The 22,226-nt window shown below is 37.3% G+C and overlaps 1 protein-coding gene across 10 annotated transcripts in view; it reads left to right on the top strand.

Annotated features, from left to right (window-relative positions):
- Nucleotides 1-22,226, top strand: part of APC (APC regulator of WNT signaling pathway) — a 131,304-nt gene that overhangs the window by 79,032 nt on the left and 30,046 nt on the right. For all 10 annotated transcript variants that reach the window (XM_061429898.1, XM_061429896.1, XM_061429893.1 and 7 more), the window contains 2 exons: nucleotides 9,245-9,328; nucleotides 15,296-15,400. In XM_061429898.1, the coding sequence (XP_061285882.1) occupies nucleotides 9,245-9,328; nucleotides 15,296-15,400 (189 nt within the window). The remainder of the gene's footprint in view (nucleotides 1-9,244; nucleotides 9,329-15,295; nucleotides 15,401-22,226) is intronic.

The following is a 22,226-nucleotide window of genomic DNA, read 5'->3' as shown; positions in this document are numbered from 1 at the left end:
AGACTGAGAAAATAGAGAAATAATTAGATTATTACCATTGCGGTCATTAACATGGTTTGCTGCTTGCTGGCATCACTATTACCTAACTTTGTTTGGAGGTTCCACTAATGCAGGTAGAAAGAAAAGTTGTTGAACTACTGCACTATTTTCCAACTAGAAGGGAAGAGACCAAATAATTGTCATTTGTGAATTATATAGTTGTCTACCTAGAAAAGCCATGGCGAAGAGCCAAAAAGTATTTCAGCTAATGAGAGAACTCAGTAAGGTGGCTGGAGTTAAGATAAATTAGTGTTTCTCTATTAGCAATGGCTACCATTTGGAAATGGAAATTGGATAGAAAGATCTCTTCATAATGGCAGGAAACTTTAAAATACCAAAAACAGACCCACATGAAGAAAAATATAAAATTGCTAAAGGACACGCTATGTGGCCTTGAAAGTAGAGAAGCCTGTGTGGCTGTCTGCGTTGTGTTTGTGTTATCTGGTTGCAGCGACGCCAGGGATATCTCAAAAGAGAGGCCAAGATTGTAAGGGTCCTGCAGGGTATGGAGGAGTGAAGTGAGTAGCCAGACCACTCAGGCTGGCTGTTCTCTTGCCGTCTGTACATGCTATGAGTGCCTGCTTCCCCTGCACCCTGCATACAAGACTGACCTTCCCACACTTGCCCGGCCCCAGCTATTGACTGTGCCTATCACTGGGGCAGTCAAGGGCTTTCCCCCTGGTGGTTTCCCTGGTAACTAATGAGCCAACCTGACATTACCCTCTAACTGGCAATCTCCCCTTCCACCCGAGAGGGAGCCTGCTGCGTGTCCTGCCTGCCGTCCACCGCACATGGTAGGGTATCACTCCAGGACCTTGTTTCAGGTGCGTAAGATCCCGCTTCCATTACACCATTGATGTCCCTGTTGCTAAAAATAAATAAGATCCCTAGGTGAGAAGATTTTAATATCCTAATAATGTCTTTCTTTAAAAAGTTGGTTTAGAAATATAATATGATTCCAGTCATAATCTTAGTTTTTTTAGAGCCCGGAAAAAAGATTCTTAAGTTTGTAAAGTAAGAATTTCCAAAAGTATTTAAGAAAACTATAATGAGTGAGGATTTACCTTAACCATTTGGTAAAATTTACTGTAAAGGTATTGCAGTAATCACAATATGATATTAATAGCACAGGAATAGATGTAGGCAAATAGAACAGAATAGAGACTAGAAGAAGATGTAAGAAAATCTGAAATCTTTTAATGATAAAAGTTGCAAGTTTGGGGTGGGGTGGGGTGGGGAGTGGTAAATAACTCAGTGAACGCATAGATAATAACTAGGAACCTTTTTGGAGGTAGTTGTCTTTTAGTCACTAAGTCATGTCCGACTCTTTTGTGACCCCGTGAACTGTAGGCCATCAGGCTTCTCTGTCCATGGGATTTCTCAGGCAAGAATACTGGAGTGGGTTGCCATTTCCTCGTCCAGGGGATCTTCCTGACCCAGAGATTGAACCCATATCTCCTGCATTGGCAGGCGGATTCTTTACTACTGAGCCATCAGGGAAGTCCTATTTGGTAGTACAGAAATTAAATTAGATCCCTACCTCACATCTTGTACATGAACAGTTACAGGTGAGTTAAATATCTAAATGTAAAAAATAAAATTAATAGAAGAAAATACAGGACAAGAGAGATCTTAATTAAGAATGGGAACCCAAAAGCAATCGGAGGGCACAGGATTTATTTTGTAAAATTTTGAAGCATTCATCCTGCAGGAAAAAGCATACGGGAAACTGTTTGTGACACATCAAGGGAGAAAGGTTTAATATCCCTGTACTGTAAGAATTCTACAAACTAATAAGGAAAAGACAACTGTTTTTATATGGGCAGAGGATGTAGTCATTCAGTTTATTGAAAAGAAAATGCAGATGACCAATAAAACACATGCAAATGACTGTTGAACAGTTCAGGGGAAATTGAAACAAACTCCACTCTTGCCCATGCCTGTTTGAATTAGTCTCTAGCTATCTCCGTTAACAGTTTGGTTGTTTATTTGTTTCTTTGTTCAGCACACATTTGGGCACCTAGTATGGTGCTCCCTACTCTCCTCTCTGCGTGTAAGAAAAGGTTGGATAAATGCACATTGAGTTGTTCATAAGAGCTTTTTCTGGAAGTTGGGGATTGGTAGGGTGAAGGTTACTTATACTTCTGTACTGCTGTAATGTTTTATAAATACATGGATGACATAGTTCTGTGTAGCTTTACCTGTTTTCTGGTTGACAGATACTTAGGTTATTTATAATTTCTCGCTGTTAAAACAACTCTGATAAACATACTTATCCATATCCTATAAACATGCACAAAAGTTTTTCTAGATCAAGAATCTTTTTCTTAGAGGGCTGTATGGTAAGTATTTTAGACTTTGTGGACCATGTGGTCTGTTGCAACTACTCAACTCTGCTTTTGTAGCAAGAGAGCAACCACAGACAACAGTATATGAGCAAATGAGCATGGCTGCGTTTCAGTAAAACTTAATTCATAAGCACAGATGACTGGCAAGCTTTAACTTGCTGACCTCTGCTCTGGTATACATACCTGAAGGTGTAATTGCTGGCCCTCAGGTAGGAGTGTTCTGAATAGTGTCTGCCAAATTGCACTCAAAATGATTTATCAGTTTACGTTCCTCCCAGTAGTATATGAGAATTCTGTTTCCTTTGACTGTTGTTTTTTTTTTCCCTTCAGAAATTGTGAGTCAGACTTTATAATTAATAGTCAAGGGGCATATGAAACAATTATCTTGTCATTTAGTTTATGCTTTCATGAGTAACTGAAGTTGAATATCTTTTCATGTATGTATTAGACTTTTAGATTTTCTTTTTGCTGTTTTTTTTTTTCATATTATTAGATGTCTTATTCATATATACTTAAGAGATATTTTAATATACTCTTAATACCCATTGGTTATACAGGATGTATTTCACAACCCTTCCCTGCCAAATCTGTTACCTACATTAGCTTAATGATAACAAAAAATTAGTTTTTATTGTAATGCTAAATTAATTATATTGTCATATTTGTGCTTTCTTCGACCTATTTTTACATCTTTTCCTATCTTTAAATATACCCTCATATTTTTTTCTAGTAAATCTAATGTTTTATTTTTCAATTAGATCTTTAATTTATCTCAAATTTACTATTATAAATGTTTTAGAGGTCAGTCAGTCAGTTCAGTCACTCAGTTGTGTCTGACTCTTTGCGACCCCATGAACCACAGCACACCAGGCCGCCCTGTCCATCACCAACTCCTGGAGTTCACTCAGACTCACGTCCATCGAGTCGATGATACCACCCAACCATCTCATCCTGTCGTCCCCTTCTCCTCCCGCCCTCAATCTTTCCCAGCATCAGGGTCTTTTCCAGTGAGTCAGTTCTTCACATCAGGTGGCCAAAGGATTGGAGTTTCAGCTTCAATATCAGTCCTTCCAGTGAATATTCAGGACTGATCTTCTTTAGGATTGACTGGTTGGATATCCTTGCAGTCCAAGGGACTCTCAAGAGTCTTCTCCAACACCACAGTTCAAAAGTATCTATGCTTCAGCAGTCAGCTTTCTTTATAGTCCACTCTCACATCCATACGTGACTACTGGAAAAATTATAGCTTTGACTAGACGGACCTTTGTTGGCAAAGTGATGTCTCCGCTTGTTAATATGCTGTCTAAGTTGGTCATAAATTTTCTTCCAAGGAGCAAGCATCTTTTATTTCATGGCTGCATTCACCATCTGCAGTGATTTTGGAGCCCAAAACATAAGGTCTGCCACTGTTTCCCATCCATTTGCCATGAAGTGATAGGACCAGATGCCATGAACTTAATTTTCTGAATGTTGAGTTTTAAGCCAGCTTTTTCACTCTCTTCTTTCACTTTCATCAGCAGGCTCTTTAGTTCTTCTTTGCTTTCTGCCATAAGGGAAGTGTCATCTGCATATCTGAGGTTATTGATATTTCTCTGAGCAATCTTGATTCCAGCTTGTGCTTCATCCAGACCAGTGTTTCTCATGAAGTACTCTGCATATAAATTAAATAAACAGGGAGACAAGATACAGCCTAGACGTACTCCTTTCCCTATTTGGAACCAGTCTGTTGTTCTATGTCCAGTTCTAACTGCCTCCTAACCTGCATACAAATTTCTCAAAAGGCAGGTCAGTTGGTCTGGTATTCCCATCTCTTTAAGAATTTTTCATAGTTTGTTGTGATCCACACTGTCAAAGGCTTTGGCATAGTCAATAAAGCAGAAGTAGATGATTTTCTGCAACGCTCTTGCTTTTTCAGTGAGTCAATGGGTGTTGGCAATTTGATCTCTGGTTTCTCTGCCTTGTCTAAAACCAGCTTGAACATTTGGAAGTTCATGGTTTGCATACTGTTGAAGTCTGGCTTGGAGAATTTTGAGCATCACTTTACTAGCGTGTGAGATGAGTGCAATTGTGCGGTAGTTTGAGCATTCTTCAGCATTGCCTTTCTTTGGGATTGTAATGAAAAGGGACCTTTTCCAGTCCTATGGCCACTGCTGAGTTTTCCAAATTTGCTGGCATTTTGAGTGCAACACTTGCACAGCATCATCTTTTAGGATTTGAAATAGCTTGACTAGAATTCCATCACCTCCACTAGCTTTGTTCGTAGTGATGACTCCTAAGGCCCCCTTGACTTCGCATTCCAGAATGTCTGGCTCTAGGTGAGTGATCATATCATCATGATTATCTGGGTTGTAAAGATCTTTTTGTACAGTTCTTCTGTGTATTCTTGCCACCTCTTGTTAATATCTTCTGCTTCTGTTAGGTCCCTACCATTCCTGTCCTTTATCGAGCCCATCTTTGCATGAAATGTCCCCTTGGTATCTCTGATTTTCTTGAAGAGATCTCTAGTCTTTCCCTTTTGGTTGTTTTCCTCTATTTCTTTGCACTGATCACTGAGGAAGGCTTTCGTATCTCTCCGTGCTATTTGTTGGAACTCTGCATTCAAATGGGTATATATTTCCTTTTCTCCTTTGCCTTGCACTTCTCTTCTTTTTACAGCTATTTGTAAAGCCTCCTCAGACAACCATTTTGCCTTTTTGCACTTCTTTTTCTTGGGGGTAATCTTGATCCCTCCCTCCTGTACAATATCACGAACCTGCATCCATAGTTTTTTAGGCACTCTGTCTATCAGATCTAATCCCTTGAATCTATATATCACTTCTACTGTGTAATCGTAAGGGATGTGATTTAGGTCATATCTGATTGGTCTAGTGGTTTTTCCCTAGTTTCTTCAGTTTAAGTCTGAATTTAGCATTAGGAGTTCATGATCTGAGCCACAGTCAGCTCCTGGTCTTGCTTTTGCTGACTGTATAGAGCTTCTCCATCTTTGGATGCAAAGAACATAATCAGTCTGATTTTGGTGTTGACCATCTGGTGATATCCATATGTAGAGTCTTCTCTTGTGTTGTTGAAAGAGGATGTTTGCTATGACCAGTGCATTCTCTTTGAAAAACTCTATTAGCCTTTGTCCTGCTTTGTTCTGTACTCCATAGCCAAATTTTGCCTGTTACTCCAGGTGTTTCTTGACTTCCTACTCTTGTATTCCAGTCCGCTGTAATGAAAAGGACATTTTTGGGGGGTGTTAGTTCTAGAAGTTCTTGTAGGTCTTCATATACCCTTTCAACTTCAGCTTCTTCAGCGTTACTGGTCAGGGCATAGACTTGGATTACCGTGATATTGAATGGTTTGCCTTGGAAACGAACAGAGATCATTCTGTTGTTTTTGAGATTGCATCCAACTACTGCATTTCGGACTCTTTTGTTGACCATGATGGCTACTCCATTTCTTCTGAGGGATTCCTGCCCGCAGTAGTAGATATAATGGTCATCTGAGCTAAATTCACCCATTCCAGTCCATTTTAGTTCACTGATTCCTAGAATGTCGACGTTCACTCTTGCCATCTCCTTTTTGACCACTTCCAATTTGCCTTGATTCGTGGATCTAATATTCCTATGCAGTATTGCTCTTTACAGCACTGGACTTTACTTCCATCACCAGTCACATCCACAACTGGGTGTTGTTTTTGCTTTGGCTCCATCTCTTCAGTCTTTCTGGAGTTATATCCAGTAGCATAGTGGTCACCTACCAACCCTGGGAGTTCATCTTTCAGTGTCCTATCTTTTTGCATTTTCATACTGTTCATAGGGTTCTCAAAGCAAGAATACTGAAGTGGTTTGCCATTCCCTTCTCCAGTGGGCCATGTTTTGTCAGAACTCTCCACCATGACCTGTACATCTTGGGTGGCCCTACATGGCATGGCTCATAGTTTAATTGAGTTAGATAAGGCTGTGGTTCATGTGATTAGAATGGTTAGTTTTCTGTGATTGTGGTTGGTTTTCAGTCTGTCTGCCCTCTGGTGGAGAAAGATAAGAGGCTTATGGAAGCTTCCTGATGGGAGATACTGACTGAGTGCGAAACTGGGTCTTGTTCTGAGGGGCAGGACCAGGATCAGTAAATCTTTAATCCAATTTTCTGTTGATTGGTGGGGCTGTGTTCCCTCCCTGCTATTTACCTGGGGCCAAACTATAGTGGAGGTAATGACGATAATGGCGACCTCCTTCAGAAGGTCCCATGCATGCTCTGCTACACTCAGTGCCCCTGACCCTGCAGCAGGCCACCACCGACCCATATCTCCACCGGAGACTCCTGGACACTCACGGGCAAGTCTGGGTCAGTCTCTGGTGGGGTCAGTGCTTCTTTCTCCTGGGTCCTGGTGCACACAAGGTCCTGTTTGTTTCCTCCAGGAGTCTTACTTCCCCAGTCCTGTGTAAGTTCTGGCTGCTCTGTTGTGGGGTTAATGGCGACCTCCTCCAAGAGGACTTATGCGATACCCAAGTCTGCTGCACCCAGAGCCCCTGCCTCTGTGGCAGATTACCGCTGACCCGTATGTTCACAGGAGACGCTCAAACACAGTTCTTTCTCAGTCTCTGTGGGGTCTCTTGGTCCTGGTGCACATAAAGTTCGTTTCAGCCCTCTGAGTGTCTCTGGTGGGTATGGAGTTTGATTCTAAATGCAATTTCAATATATATATCAAACTATATTACTGTATAATTTTATATCAGTTTTTCAAAAGTCATACCATCTCTGTATGCCTGAACAGTTAAGCGTTTTGCATTTAATTTCATAAATATTCAAGATTGTCATATAGAGAATGGAAAGAAATGCTACTGGCTTCTTCCATTTTATGTTGAGTAACAAAAGCACACAGGTTATTGTGGAAGCCGTCATCAAGGTGTTGACTTGATTTCAAGGTTTAGTGACGTAATAGCAATACCAAAATATAGTTCTGTGAAGAGGAATGTTAGATATATTTTGCTGTTTTCATCCTCTAAATATTAAAAATTTTGACTTGGGACTTTATTGGTGAGGGGGAGCTGGTTATATAGAGAGAGGAAAACAAGGAAATATTATGAAAGTAGTAAGTGTAGGTAGTTGTGTTGTTTCTGTAATGTCAGGATGTATTTAGTATCTGATGTAGAAGTGATCACTCATCTCTGCAGAATCTTTAGAGAGCTACCAAAAGCACTTCTTCTTCAGTGTATTTTCATGGTGAAAATTAGACATGGTAAATGTCTTAATTAGAGAATATTATTTACCTTAAGTTCACTATTATCAGAATCGTGATAGAGAATTAGCATAGTTGTAGTGTTACAAAGGAGGGACAGAGGGAGGAAGTTTTCTTTTTTGGTGAGCACAACTTTTTTGAGCTTTTCCGTGTTTGTTTGTCATAATAATGGAAGCAGCAACAGTAATCATTCCTACTATGGCAACAAAATCATAAGGACATTTATTTAAACAAAACTATTTTTGATCAAAGGGTATGTTTTGTATGTAAGTTTTTTAGCTATATATACTTAAAGCTGTTCTTTATAATACTTTAATTATCTATTGAAGTATGCGTGCTTCAAAAATCTTTCATAATCATAAAAAGTTTGGAAATGACTCATCTAGTTTCTGACACTTTTTACTCATTGAAACAATTACTCTTACAATACAGCTTTTTATACCAATGTTACAATGTCAACTATGGAATTATGGCAGAAGATGATACAGTGTCAGCAGTACTTATTTTTAAAATATATATACTTGAAAACATTTCCCACATTTTTCAGTTCCACATTGTTTGATCTGTAGTTACTGCTTTGTGTTCACTTGAAGATCTCAGTATATGGGGGAAGCAATAACTCTTACCATCACTGTGATCTTTAGTGTTGGGAGTAATGTTTAGCTGCAGTAAGTATTTGGGAAAGCTAACTCTGAAAGGTACTGCTGACCTGTAATAGGAATAACTTTGGGGAAGATTATTCTTATTTTTTCCATACTGTTGCTTCTTAAAAAAGTCAGATGTTCTTTCTCTTTACAGGATGCCATACTTTATATAAACCCATTTTACTGTACTGACATATGAATTAATATAATAAAAGTTTAGATTCAGATGTAATTTTCTTTTTGAAATAGTTTTTGAGAACAACTTTTAAATACCAATTTCACACTGTTACGTATCATTTGTTGTTCAGTTGCTCAGTCATGTCCAGCTCTTTGCTACTCTGTGAACTGCAGCATGCCAAGCTTTCCTGTCCTTCACTATCTCCCTGAGTTTGCTCAAACTCATGTCCATTGAAATCCGTGATACCATCTAACCATATCTTATCCTCTGTCGTCCCCTTCTCCTTCTGCCTTCAATCTTTCCCAGCATCAGGGTCTTTTCCAGTGAGTTGGCTCTTCGCATCAGATGGCCAAAATATTGGAGTTTCAGCTTCAGCATCAGTCCTTCCAAAGAATATTCAGGACTGATTTCCTTTAGGATGGATTGGTTGGATTTCCTTGCAGTCCAAGGGACTCCCAAGAGTCTTCTCCAACACCACAGTTCAGAAGCATCAGTTCTTCAGCTCTCACTTTTCTTTATGGTCCAAGTAGATACATGACTTGCATTTGTACAGTTTTCCTAAATCTAGAGATCTGTTTTATAAAGTTAGATGTGTTAAAAAGTTGAACTGATCCACTGATGTCCTCAGTATATGAATATGTATATATACGTATCTAATTTTCACATAAGAATGATTTGGTATAGAAAAAAAGAATGATTTTATACAATCCTAAGCTTTTAAATGGTAACCATAGAATGGTTAATGTTAAATTAATATTAAAAACTAATGTTTTCAATAAAAATAGATCTAATTTGGTTACTTATTTTATTTTAGCGAAGAATAACCAGAATTCAACAAATAGAAAAGGACATACTTCGTATACGACAGCTTTTACAGTCCCAAGCAACAGAAGCAGAGGTTAGTAAATTGTCTCTTTTGTTTGCAGATGTAATGATGGGTGGTTATTCTAAGAGAAGATGTGCACAGTTAGTGCAGTGTCATTGAAATAGATGTTCTAGAGAACTGAGACATTTGATAAGCTTTTTCATTAAATTAAGTAGATTTCAAAAACCTATACTACTATTTCTTCATAACGTTTAGTCAATTAAAGCTTATAGAGCCATAAATAGATACCTTACTTCAGTTATCTGTTTACTTATAATTTGGCTACTAACAGTTTGTAAATAAGCTATCTCCTTGTGTAATCCATAGTAAAAATTGATTGTATACATTTATCTACGCTCACTTTACAAACTTCATTAAAATGACAGTAAAAGGACAAAATGAAAAAGCACAAATACCAGGGAAGGTGACAATTAATAAAATTAGGAGAACTGCAAAGCAGATAAACAAATCATTCTTCTAGATGATGGTAGAGAGTTGACCCTGGAGTGAGCACTAGTAGGTCACAGAGCAGCTCATCTTACCCTGTGTGGTCTTGAGAGCTTCCAGAATTGGTTACACTAGGCGCTTCTGGACATGAGGATTAAAAAGGGGGTTCAAACCATGTTTGTCAGCTCTGCAGCTAAAACTTGGTTTTGATCACCACACAGAAGGATGGGGTATAAAAACCATCCCTTCAGCTGTCTGTTTATAGCCACTGAATCTGGGCACTTCTCACCTTGTTTATGGGCAAATAAAAGGAAAACCTACATGGAACTTAAATGAATTATTGCTGAATAGGGAGAAACAGCATGTGGGAGGCTCAGAGAAAATAAAGTATTTGCTGCTTAAGTCACCTACAGGAAGACCTGTCTCTATGCAATAAGAGCAAAAAGTGTTGAATAAAAGTCCACATTGAACAATACAGAATTGTCGCTAGGAAAAATTGGCTCAGTATTTGGGGATACATCAATGCAAAGTTTCTAATGTGCAGCCAGATTAAGACTCACATTCTAGATCATACAGGAAAAAAGAGAATGCAAAGATTGAAACATCAACCTACTGCTTTATTCTAAATATAATTACTAAAAACACGATGAAGTGCTTGTTGATATTTTTTAATGTTTATGATATAAAAAATAGTATGTACACTTTGATCCCATTTTTTAATATGCACAAATAAACATAGTGTGTCAGAAATAATATGAAAAGGCAGATAACCATTGTTAATAGCTCCTTGTTTTTTTAGTTTGGCCAGTTTTGTAATGTTTTTATAGTAACTGTACAGCTTTTACAGTGAGAGAAAACTTTTGTATGCGAAACAAATTTGACGTGTCCTTTCATCACCAGCATGCTTACCAGGTAGCTCGGTGGTAAAGAATCTGCCTGCCAGCACAGGAGATGCAGGTTCTATCACTGGGTCGGGAAGATTCCCACTCCAGTATTCTTCCCCGGGAAATCCTATAGAAAGAGAAACCTGGTGGACTCCCGTCCGTGGGGTTGCAAAAGAGTCGGACATGACTTAGCAGCTAAACAACAGCAACAACACTCATCGCCAGCACATATTTTCCACCCATGGAAAATCTGATCAAATAATGAATAGTTCTGTTTGGAGGCAGAAACTTAGTGCAGGCCCATTTATACAGAGGGAAGACAACTAATTCTAATGTTAAAAGGTATAATTTTTGAAAACAGTGTCTTTAAGGCTCTCTTCATCCATGCCTTGCTTTTTAAATATCTTAGAAGCTTTGGCTTCAGTACATCGGAATTTGAAATATGTAGAAACATGTATTTGCAAAGTAGTCAAGTTCAGTGTAATAGTCATATTGTTAGAAGTAGTTTAACCTGGATGTTTTAAGTCAGTATGAACCAAGTATTTGTAATATACAGAATGTGTCCTTTTTGCAATGTTAACCCTTCAGGACTGTTTTTTTCCTTCCAAAATAAAACTATCTCTTTACTCCTTTTTCAACGTCATTGGCATTGCTGTATGTGGCATTCGGTTATTATGGCCCCTTTGGGTTTCCAGAGTAGTTTATCTGCGTGTTTTTTTTTTTTTTCCTCAATCAAAAATACTATACTCTATTTTTAAAGCTGTTTTTAGAGAGGCAACTTGTGTTTTTTATTGAGCAGCACTGCATTTATATTTTCTTTTTATATATATTTTTTCTGCTTTGAGTTTTTGCTGTTGTTTTTCTACCTTCTTTAGTTATAGTTAGCTTTTATTCACCATCTTTCTTATATTACGATTTTTACTGTTTGGCTGCATCAACAGGGTTTTTTTTTTTTTTAATTTCTAAGTCAATATTTACATTTATTTTTCCTACTTGATTGACTCTTTTATGTGTGTGAAATAGCCTTCTTTGCTGTTAGTATTACTGCACGGGACTTCTTTTGGTCATCATTTGCCTGGTATATTATACTCACTGTCAGTACATTTCCAAACTTTACCAACATTCTGGCCTCTAGAAATTCCTAAGAAAAATTGTCATTTGTTAGTAACAGTTCTCATTGTCAGCACAATTATAAGTTTATTGCAGGTCGGGGGCTTGTTTGTGTTTTTTTATATGTTCAAGATTTCATTTATATCATTGGATTTGGGACCAACTGTCTACCCCTGTAACTTAGTCTATTCTTGTTTCTTTTTGTTATAAAAATGGCCATATTTTTCATAGCCTTAAGTGGTTATATTTATTCAGTGAATATAAACTAAAAGAAGGTGTCATGTCTTATTTAAGAAAGAAAGAAAACTTTTTAATTTTGCTGTTTGGTGTTTCTTTATTATGATCAGAAGGAGAAGCTAGAAAATGGAGAAAACTGGGGATCGGATACTCATAAATTAGTTCACATACAGTATAGAGAAGAAAAGATGTCTGCCAAATACTTTATCTACCATGAAGCATCTTATAACACTATCTTTGCCCTACCTGCTAACAACTCTGGTTTAGGGTCTAGATACAGGATATAACTCAGATGATATAACTATTGCACTTGATTCAAATCTCAGAAGTTCCAAGAGGGTACATGAAGCAACCAGTGCTACCACTTTCTTTTGTATTCTTTCTAATAGGTTATTTACTGACAAGTGTATACACTGGGGGGAGAGGGGCCCCAAAAGATGGAGCTATAAGGAAAATTGAGGTATGGTTTAATAATCTCTAGAAAATAGCCATTGAGAAATAGTTTTTAAAATCCCATGCAGAGTACTCTTATAACTCATTAATAAAGAGACAACCCAACTTACAGATGGGCTAAAGATTTGAATACACATTTCATCAGAAAAATACATAGGAATGGCAAATAAGCACATGAAAATGGGCTCAACATCATTGGTCATTAAGGAAGTCAAGTTAAAACCACAACGCTGTATCACTCTATACTCACTAGAATGGCTGTAGTCATGAAGAAAACAATAAGCACTGGCAAGGAGGTGGATCAATAGAAGCTGTCATACACTGCTGATGGGAATGTAAAATGGTTCAGCCACTTGGAAGTTTGGCAGTTACCTGAAGCATTAAACGTACAGTTACCATATAACCCAGCAGTTCCACTTCTAGCTATCTAAGAGAAATGAGCACATTTGCCCACACAGAGACTTTAGTTTGAATATTCATGGCAGCATGACTCACAGTAGCCCAAAAGTAGAAAAAGGTAGAAGTGTATTAACCGGTGGATCAATAAATAGAGTGTATACTATTACAATGTAATACTATTCAGCAATTAAAAGGAACAAATTGTTGACACACGCTATAACAGAGGTGAACCACGAAAGCATTATACCGAGTAAAAGTAGCTAGACATGTAAGTCCATATAGTCCATTTACAATAAATATACAGAAAAGACAAGTTTACAAAGTAGAGCCATAGTTACTTGGAGCTGTGAGTGGGAATGGGGATTACCTATAAATGAGCACAAAGGATCTTTTTAGAATGATGAAAATGGTCTAAAACTGAAGTATGGTGATTCTTGGTAAGTTTATTCAAAGTCATTGAGTTGTACACTTAAAGTGGATTGTCTTAAAGGCATTTTAAATCCAACATACCCAAAGCATAATTAAGGATGATCTCCTCCTAAGTCCTCCTTGGGACTCCCACATCCTCCCAATCCTCATTCTCTTTTAGTATTATCTGTCTCTATGAATGGCACCAGCATTATTTAGCTGTGTGAGCTGAGAAACAGAAGAGTAGTTTGTGACCCCAGATCTCTTCTTCCACTCACTGTATCCAGTCTGTCTTGCAGTCCTTCAGATTGACCTCTGTCTCCACTGCTTTTATCTACATCAGTGCTTCCCTGGGTGTAAAGGACTATCATCTCCCACTTACGTTAATATATAGTCTGCAAGTCGATCTCTTCTGTTTCCCGCCTACTTAGACCATTTAAAACTTGAGTTTAAACAATCAGAATACATGCACCTTTTTCCTTTAGTATTACTAGTATTGGTTATGTAGGGGCATGGGTGCCATCTGAGAATCACACTGAAATTCAACAAAATCATTAAGTTCCTTTTTTTAACCATCTGTTCTGCTCTTCACACTGTAATTCTTTGATATCCTAGAGCAAACCATGTGCCTCTCATCCCAGCTCCTTTGCATATGGTCTCTATTTCCCTAAATCTTTGCACATGGTCTCTGTTTCCTTCATCCTCTGTCATATCCCATTTCCTAGATCTCCTGTTTATATTTTAGATCTCAGTCCAAACAATACTTCCTAAGAGAGTGCTTCCCCGGACTCCCACAATGTCTGATGTCCCTCTGTTATATATCTTTATAAGCACCCTGTGAGTACTTGTCAAAGTTTTTAACTTTATTGTCGTTTCTTTCATTATTTGATAGTATCCCTGACTAGACTAAATCTTGAAGAGTGCATTGAACAATGCCTGGTTCCGTCAGTGCTGTATTCTCCAGCCCTATTGCAAGTTACTAACATTGCACATACTCAAGAATTGCTTTTATGTTGACATCTTCAGTGATGTTAGTGTCACATCTTTGTGGATTTAGTGCTCATTGATTCATTTTTTTCTCTTCAGTGACTTTGTATTCTCTACTTTAGATGATTTTGTTGAATTTTATAGTGCCACTTTCCCGTGGTACTGTTTTTTCTTGTTTCTGAATTATTGGGACTACCTCTCCTTGTTTATTGATGGAAATAGTATATGTAAATTATTTTTAAGTCCCATTTTAAATGGTCTAGGAAAGCTTTATGTTTAAAGAAATTCCAGTGGAAGCCACTTGGTAATATAGTTTTCCATTATTATGTCACACTTTTTAATGTGTGATTTTTAATTTTGCCTATAATTTTCCTAGAGGAGGCACACTGGTAATTGTTTCTATAAAAGATGATTGATAGATTATTTTATTTCTTTGATTCTGTGGTGATATTTTTCAAAATGACTGCTTTGTATTGGATATAATCTGTCTTGAAATGACTGCTTTTACTGGATATAATCTTGCCCTTTCACTTTACATAACAGATGGTGGTTACATTAGAAAAGGTTTTGGTTTTATTCATATTAGAACCTAAGAGCTTATCTGTTGGTTTCATGTGACTTTTATTAGCAGATGTATATGGAAATATATATGTGTGTATAAATATACTTACATAGAAGGCATTTATAAGCTTAGGTAGTAACTGTTATATTTGCAGCTCTATTAAATACCAGAACCATGTGACCTTGCGGAAAAGACAGTTATTTGTTCTAGTTGGGTTATGTCCCTGATAGTGATGTGAGCACAGCTGGTGGAGGATGGTGTTTCTGTGAGTCTCAGAAAATCCTTTGTCTTGTGCGGCTCTATTGCTCAAGGGACACACTTCACTTTCCTTTTACCGAAATAGTCAACTGACAACCCTGCTGGAGGTTATGAAGTATGAAGTGCAGTTCCATGCTTTTGTAAACCTGTATTTATATATGCATTCAGAGCTTTAAAGCAAGAAAGAAGGAAAGCTGTGGGCTAAGAAAGCATGCACCATTTTTGTATGTACTGATGTTAACTCCATATTAACAGAGGTCATCTCAGAGCAAGCATGAAGCGGGCTCACATGAAGCTGAACGGCAGAATGAAGGTCAAGGAGTGGCAGAAATCAACATGGCAACCTCGGGTAGCGGTCAGGTAAATAAATTATTCTATTAATTTTTTTTCTAGTTAACTATTTATTTAAAAAGAAATACTGAGTGAGATGATTCTCACAACAATCTGTAAATCTTATCTGTTTCCTTAGTCCTAAATGGATATCTCCAGAAGAATTCAGTACTAAAATGCTATGTCATTTTTCTTTATTATATTTAACAATGAGGCTTTCAAAATTTCCAAGTATATTTTATAGCTCTAAATTATGTGTCTCTGTTTTAGCCTAAAATGATTAATGTGAGTAGAGTTTCTTTGAAAAATAAATACTGAGCTGCATTTTGGTCATATGTGATTTGACCTAGTTATTATTGCATGCATCGAATAGATTTGCTCTTTCTCTGTGGCATTCTTTATAAGACATTTTTATGGTTTTTTTTTAATCATAAAGAGTTAATATTCTCATCTTCAGTTGTATTTCAAGATTATATAAACCCAGCATTGAAATAAATGATTCTAATGCCCATTTAAAAAGTAAATACATACCCTAGTCATATTTACTATTATCATCTTTAGCAAAATTGTGGAAGATAATTTTTTTTAAGGTAGAACATTATCTTGTTGTGCTGCCATCAGTTTTCCATTAGAGTTTGATTGGAATGCATCCTGATATGACAGTATTTTTCCTTGGAGTGTTCTGTATCCTCCACATTTTTTCAAGCAATATTTTATGTTTTAAATGAATGATTTTTTAAAATGTAGTTTCAACTAAGTTGATTTTAAGGAAATTTTCTTACTGTTGATAAAATATTCCTTTAGTGTCTATAGGTTACTTTTAATGATACTGTTTATTTAGAAAGAACATGGTTCTATTAGTTCATTAAAATTTAAAGCTTAAAATGTCTCGTACTTAATATTTAAATTTACCACGTTTAAACAAAAATATACTTCATTTTAATATTACTGGTCCACATTGTACTGGGTAATACTCTACAGATGGGTAAATTAGGGCAAAAGAAATTATATTTAAATAGTACATTCAGGTTCTTTGTCTATTATTTAGGGAATTCTTTGGGAATATCATGTGTTCCTACACATATGTAGAAAGAAGTTCTGTCTTGACAAAAACATTTTTTTTTTTTTTTTTGCTTTAGGATTAAGACCCACTATTAATGCTTTGGGTCATATTTCAATTATTATATCCTTCAAAGCCTCACCTAGCCAATAAGCTGGATATTTTTTTTTAATTGAATTCTTGTCACTTCTTACATCAAAATTTAAATATATTAGATTTAATGTCAAAAATGAAAACTTTAAAAAACAATTTACTCATTTGCCTGTGTCGTGTCTTAGTCGCGGCACGTGAGACCTTTGCTGCGCTGTGCGGGATCTTCTGTTGCTGTGCTGGCCCAGTAGCTGTGGCCCTCGGGCTTAGTTGCCTTGCAGCACGTGGGACCTTAGTTCCCAGACCAGGGGTCAAACTCACATCCCGTGCATTAGAAGGCAGATTCTTAAATCACTGAACCACCAGGGAAGTCCCCCAAATGAAAACTATTAAAAATATTAAAAGGTAAGAAAATGGGGATAGAATTTTTATAATCATGAAGTGAGTAGGAAACCATAAAAGAACGGTAGCTTTCATCTAAAAATGTAAGACTTTAGTGTGCCATAAAATCATAACAAACTTAGAAGACAAAAACCAAGATCACAAATGACACTACAGCGACTCCCAGATCCTAATGTAGATAAGTGGTATCTGTGAAACTGTGATTTAGTTATGCCAAAATCCCTTTATCTGTCTTAATAGGATTGACACATGACAGACTCTTGGGGTTTGTTCTTTAGTTATTTGCTCCAGAGACAAAAACAATTAACACTAACAAAAATGAAAATACTCTCTCTGACTTTCTCGGGATCTCAGTAAGATGATCCATCAAAGCTCCTACCCTAGTGCCCTTCTCTCTACCGCTGTGTGGAAGGAAGCTCACTGTACCTCGCCTGCCTTCCTGCCCACAGCCACTCTGCCAGGATGATCTTTCACAAGTAAATCACCCTCTTGTATATATTTGAAATTTTAGCTACTTTAGCGACTAAACCACCACCATATTTGAAATTTTCCATAATAGGTTTAAAAACATTTTATTGGCAGTGGAAAAGGTTCTCCTGCCATTTCATCCCTTTCCCACTCTTGTTTGAACTTCATCACTGCTTACTGGTTGTATCACTAGAGATCTGGTTCTAAACATTAAATGGAAAAGCTAAGAATCGATTCATAAATGAATTACACATAAAGTTATATACTAAGCACGTAGGGATCTAGCTCATATAATTTATTTCTAGCTAAAATTTCAAATATATACAGAGGCAAACAGAGTAATATAGTAATCTCCATGTACCCTCTATACTTTGTCCTCTGATTTTATTTTTGGAAAAGATCCCAGACATCATCATTTTTTGCTTAAATATTTCACTGTATATTTCCAGAATATAACATTTTTTAAATTGAAATGTGGTTGATTCATAATATTGTTAGTTTCAGGTATACAGCAGAGTGATTCAGTTATATTGTATTTTTCCAATTCTTTTTCATTTTAGGTTATTACAAGATATTGAATATAATTCCCTAGGGCTTCCCAGGTGGTGCTAGTGGTAAAGAACTTGCCTGCCAGTGCAAGAGACGTTAGAGATGCAGGTTTGATCCCTGGGTTGGGACAATCCCCTGGAGAAGGGTGTGGCAACCCACTTTAGTGTTGTTGCCTAAAGAATCCCATGGACAGAGGAGCCCGGCAGGCTATGGTCCATAGGGTCGCAAAGAGTTGGACATGACTGAAGTGACTTAGCATGCACACATGCACATACTATAAAGTAAATCCTTATTGTTTATTTTATATATATCAAAGTGTATATATCTGTTAATCCCATACTCCTAATTTATCCCTCCTCCCATTTCCCCTTTGATAACCATAAGTTTGTTTTCTGTGTCTAAGAATACTTTCTTTTAAGTTGAAATACAATTGATTTACATTATTATGTTAGTTTTAGCTCTACAGCAAAGTGATTCAGTAATATATATATATTTTTTGGATTATTTGTATTTGTTAATCCCATACCTTTAATTTGTCCTTCCCTGTCCCCTGTGGTAACCATAAGTTTGTTTTCTGTGTCTGTGAGTCCGTTTCTGTTTTGTACATAGATATATTTGTATTATTTTTTAGATTCCACATATAAGTGATATCATATAACATCTGTCTTTATCTGACTTCCCTCACTTAGTATAACATTCTCTAGCTCCATCCATGTTGTTGCAAGTGGCAATATTTCATTCTTTTTTGTGACTTCTTAGACCACTGTATCTTCTTAAACCATCATCTGTTGATGGGTACTTGGGTTCTTTCCGTGTCTTGGTTATTGTACATATGTTGCTGTGAACATTGGGGTGCATTTATCTTTTCAGATTAGAGTTTTCATCTTTTTTGGATTTATGCCCAGGAGTGAGGTTGCTGGATCATGTGGTAACTCTATTTTTAGTTTTTTAAGAAACCTCCATACTGTTTTTCATTGTGCCTGTACCAGTTTATATTCCCACTAACAGTGTAGGAGGGTTTCCTTTTCTCCACATTCTCTGCAGACTTTTTGTTTTGATGGTGGCCATTTTTAATTTGAATTTCTCAGTAATCAGTGATGTTGAGCGTCTTTTCATGATTTGTTGGCTATCTGTATGTCTTTTTTGAAGGAATGTCTGTTTAGGTCTTCTGTCCATCCTTTGATTTTGTTGTTTTTATTTATTTATTTGTTTTTGATACTGAGTTGTATGAGCTGTTTGTACATTTTGGATATTGACTGTCAGTCACATCACTTGAAAATATTTTCTCCCAGTCTGTGAGCTGTGTTTCTGTTTTGTTGATAGTTTTCTTTACGGTAAAAAATCTTTTAAGTTTGACTAGGTCCCATTTGTTTATTTTTGCTTTTATTTGTTTTCCCTTGGGAGACTGATCTAAGAAAATATTGCTATAATTTGAGACTATGAGACTATTTTGCCTATGTTTTCTTCCAGAAGTTTTATGGTTAAATGTCTTATATATAGGTCTGTAAAACAATTTGAGAGGGGTTTTTTTGGCTTGTTTGTTTATGGTGTGAGGGTGTGTTCTAACATCATTGATTTACATGTAGCTGTCCTGCTTTCCTAGTGTCACTTGCTGAAAAGACCTTCTTTTCTCCATTGTGTGTTCTTACCTCCTTTGTCAAGGATTAACTGACTGTAGGTATGTGGGTTTAGTTCTGGGCTCTTTATGCTGCACTTTTGGTCTGTCATGTTTTTGTACAAGTACCATGCTGTTTTGATTACTGTGGCTTAGTAGTATTGTCTGAAGTCCCAAAGCAGTCTGCAGATTTAATGCAATTCCTGTCAAAATGCCTATGACATTTTTCACAGAACTAGAACAAATAATACTAAAATTTATATGGAACCACAAAAGGCCCAGAATTGCTAAAGCAATCCTGTGGACAGAGGACACCTATAGCATACATAACTATTGTGCCATTGTTACGCTCCCAAAGAAACTAACAGTAATTCCTCGGTAGCATCAGATAACTAGTCAGTATTCAAATTTGCAGTTGTTTCATAAATGTCATAATTTTTAAATTTATTTGATATAAGGGCCAGATAAAGTTCATGCACAGAGATTGGTTAATGTGTCTTTGAAGTGTCTTTTAATCTATAGGTTTCTTTGTCTCTTAGATTTTTGCTATATATTTGTTGAATAACCAAAGTTATTTGTCTTCTCAAGTTTTCCATAGTCTGAATTTTGCTAGGAACATCTGCATGGTGAGGTTTGACCTCTCTGTCTTCTGTATTCCCTGTAAATTGGTATTTGGGTCTAGAGATGTGATCAGATTTGGTCTCAGGCCCTGATTCTATGGCCGAGACTTTCACAGGTAGCATAGTGGTCTTCCACCAGGAAGCACGTAACGTCTGGTGGGCTCTCTTTTTGTGATATTAACAGCATTTATACTTAATGTCTAGGTTCACTAATTCACTAAGGGTTATAGAATTAGCTGTAGGACTTTAATAAAGAGAAACTTCTCCTTATCTACCGTTGGACCACTTCCATGTACCATCTGTATGAAAAAAGGCAAGGTGAGGAGGGTGCTTGCTTCTTTTGCTTCTTCCCCCTCTTACACAGTTTCACAGTGAGTTGGAGACTGTTGCTACCTCTATGAAGAACTTTTTAGAGTCACTTTGTTTCGTTTTCTCAGAAAAATACGATTTTTGAGTCACTTCCTAAAGTGAGCATGATAGAAGAGAGGTTTGTACTCAGCAGATGTAGTTGAAATTGACCGTGTCCCAGCTGTGCTGATTGAGCTGCCAGGCATAGTCCTTCTTGGGCCCCTCGGCACACATTTGAGGGCCAGTGATGGCAGCGGGTATTGAAGGGTGGATAGAGGAGGACCAGTAAATAGAGAGGTGCTTGATTCTAATGTGTGCGAAAAGGAGGTGCAGGTCAGAAGCAACAGTTAGAACCAGACATGGAACAACAGACTGGTTCAAAATCTGGAAAGGAGTACATCAAGGCTGTATATTGTCACCCTGCTTATTTAACTTATATGCAGAGTACATCATGTGAAATCCCAGGCTAGAAGACTCACAAGCTGGAATCAAGATTGTTGGAAGGAATATCAGCAACCTCAGATATGCAAATGATACCACTCTAGTGGCAAAAAGTGAAGAGGAACTAAAGAACCGCTTGATGAGGGTGAAAAAGGAGAGTGAAAAAGCTGGCTTAAAATTCAACATTCAAAAAATAAAGATCATGGCATCCTGTCTTGTCATTTCATGGCAAATAGATGGGGGGAAAGTGGAAACAGTGGCAGATGTTATTTTCTTGGGCTCCAAAATCACTGTGGATGGTGACTGCAGCCATGAAATTAAAAGACACTTGCTCCTTGGAAGAAAAGCTATGACCAACCTAGACAGCATATTAAAAAGCAGAGCCATCACTTTGCCAACAAAGGTCCATCTAGTCAAAGCTATGGTTTTTCTAGTAGTCATGTATGGATGTGAGAGTTGGACCGTAAAGAAGGCTGAGCACTGAAGAATTGATGCTTTTGAACTGTGGTGTTGGAGAGGACTCTTGAGAGTCCTGTGGACTACAGGGAGATCAAACCAGTCAATCATAAATGAAATCAACCCTGAATATTCATTGGAAGAACTGATCCGGAAGCTCCAATACTTTGGCCACCTGATGCAAAGAGGCGAGTCATTGAAAAAGACCCTGATGCTGGGAAAGATTGAGGGCAAGAGGAGAAGGGGGCGAAGGAGGATGAGATTTTGGATGGCATCACCAACTCAAAGGACATGAGTTTGAGTAAACTCCAGGAGATAGTGAAGTACAGGGAAGCCTGGCATGCTGCAGTCCATGGGTCACAAAGAGTCAGACATGACTTAGCCACTGAACAACAATAACCATTTCTTACAGGTTACTGCTTCTCTGGTCCCTCTGAAGGATGTCGGTATTAATCATAATAAAAATCAAAATTAATCATAATAAAAAGGCCCAGAAAAGATTCTCAAGACTCGGGTTCTGGCTTACAGGTAGTATGGGTATGGGAATGTTCTCTTGGAATCTCCTTATAATAAATCCATCTGGGTTTCTAGCCAGAGAGTTTGGGAGAGCAAAGTGGAGAGTGTCCCAAAATCAAGGATCTGTTTAGAAAGATACTAAGTCTGAAGCTTAAAGGTGATTTGATGTCTACACTGAAATGAATGTCAGAACATGTTTCAACGTAGACATGGGTTTTTCCTTGCTTCATAATATAACCTCTTGTTTCTCTTCTGTTTCAAACAATATATTAGTTATCTATTGCTGCCTGA

Source organism: Bos javanicus, chromosome 10 (assembly GCF_032452875.1).
Source record: "Bos javanicus breed banteng chromosome 10, ARS-OSU_banteng_1.0, whole genome shotgun sequence".
Classification (NCBI taxonomy): Eukaryota; Metazoa; Chordata; class Mammalia; order Artiodactyla; family Bovidae; genus Bos; species Bos javanicus.
The sequence above is the reverse complement of the archived record's forward strand: the minus strand, read 5'-3'. Positions and strand labels throughout refer to the sequence as shown.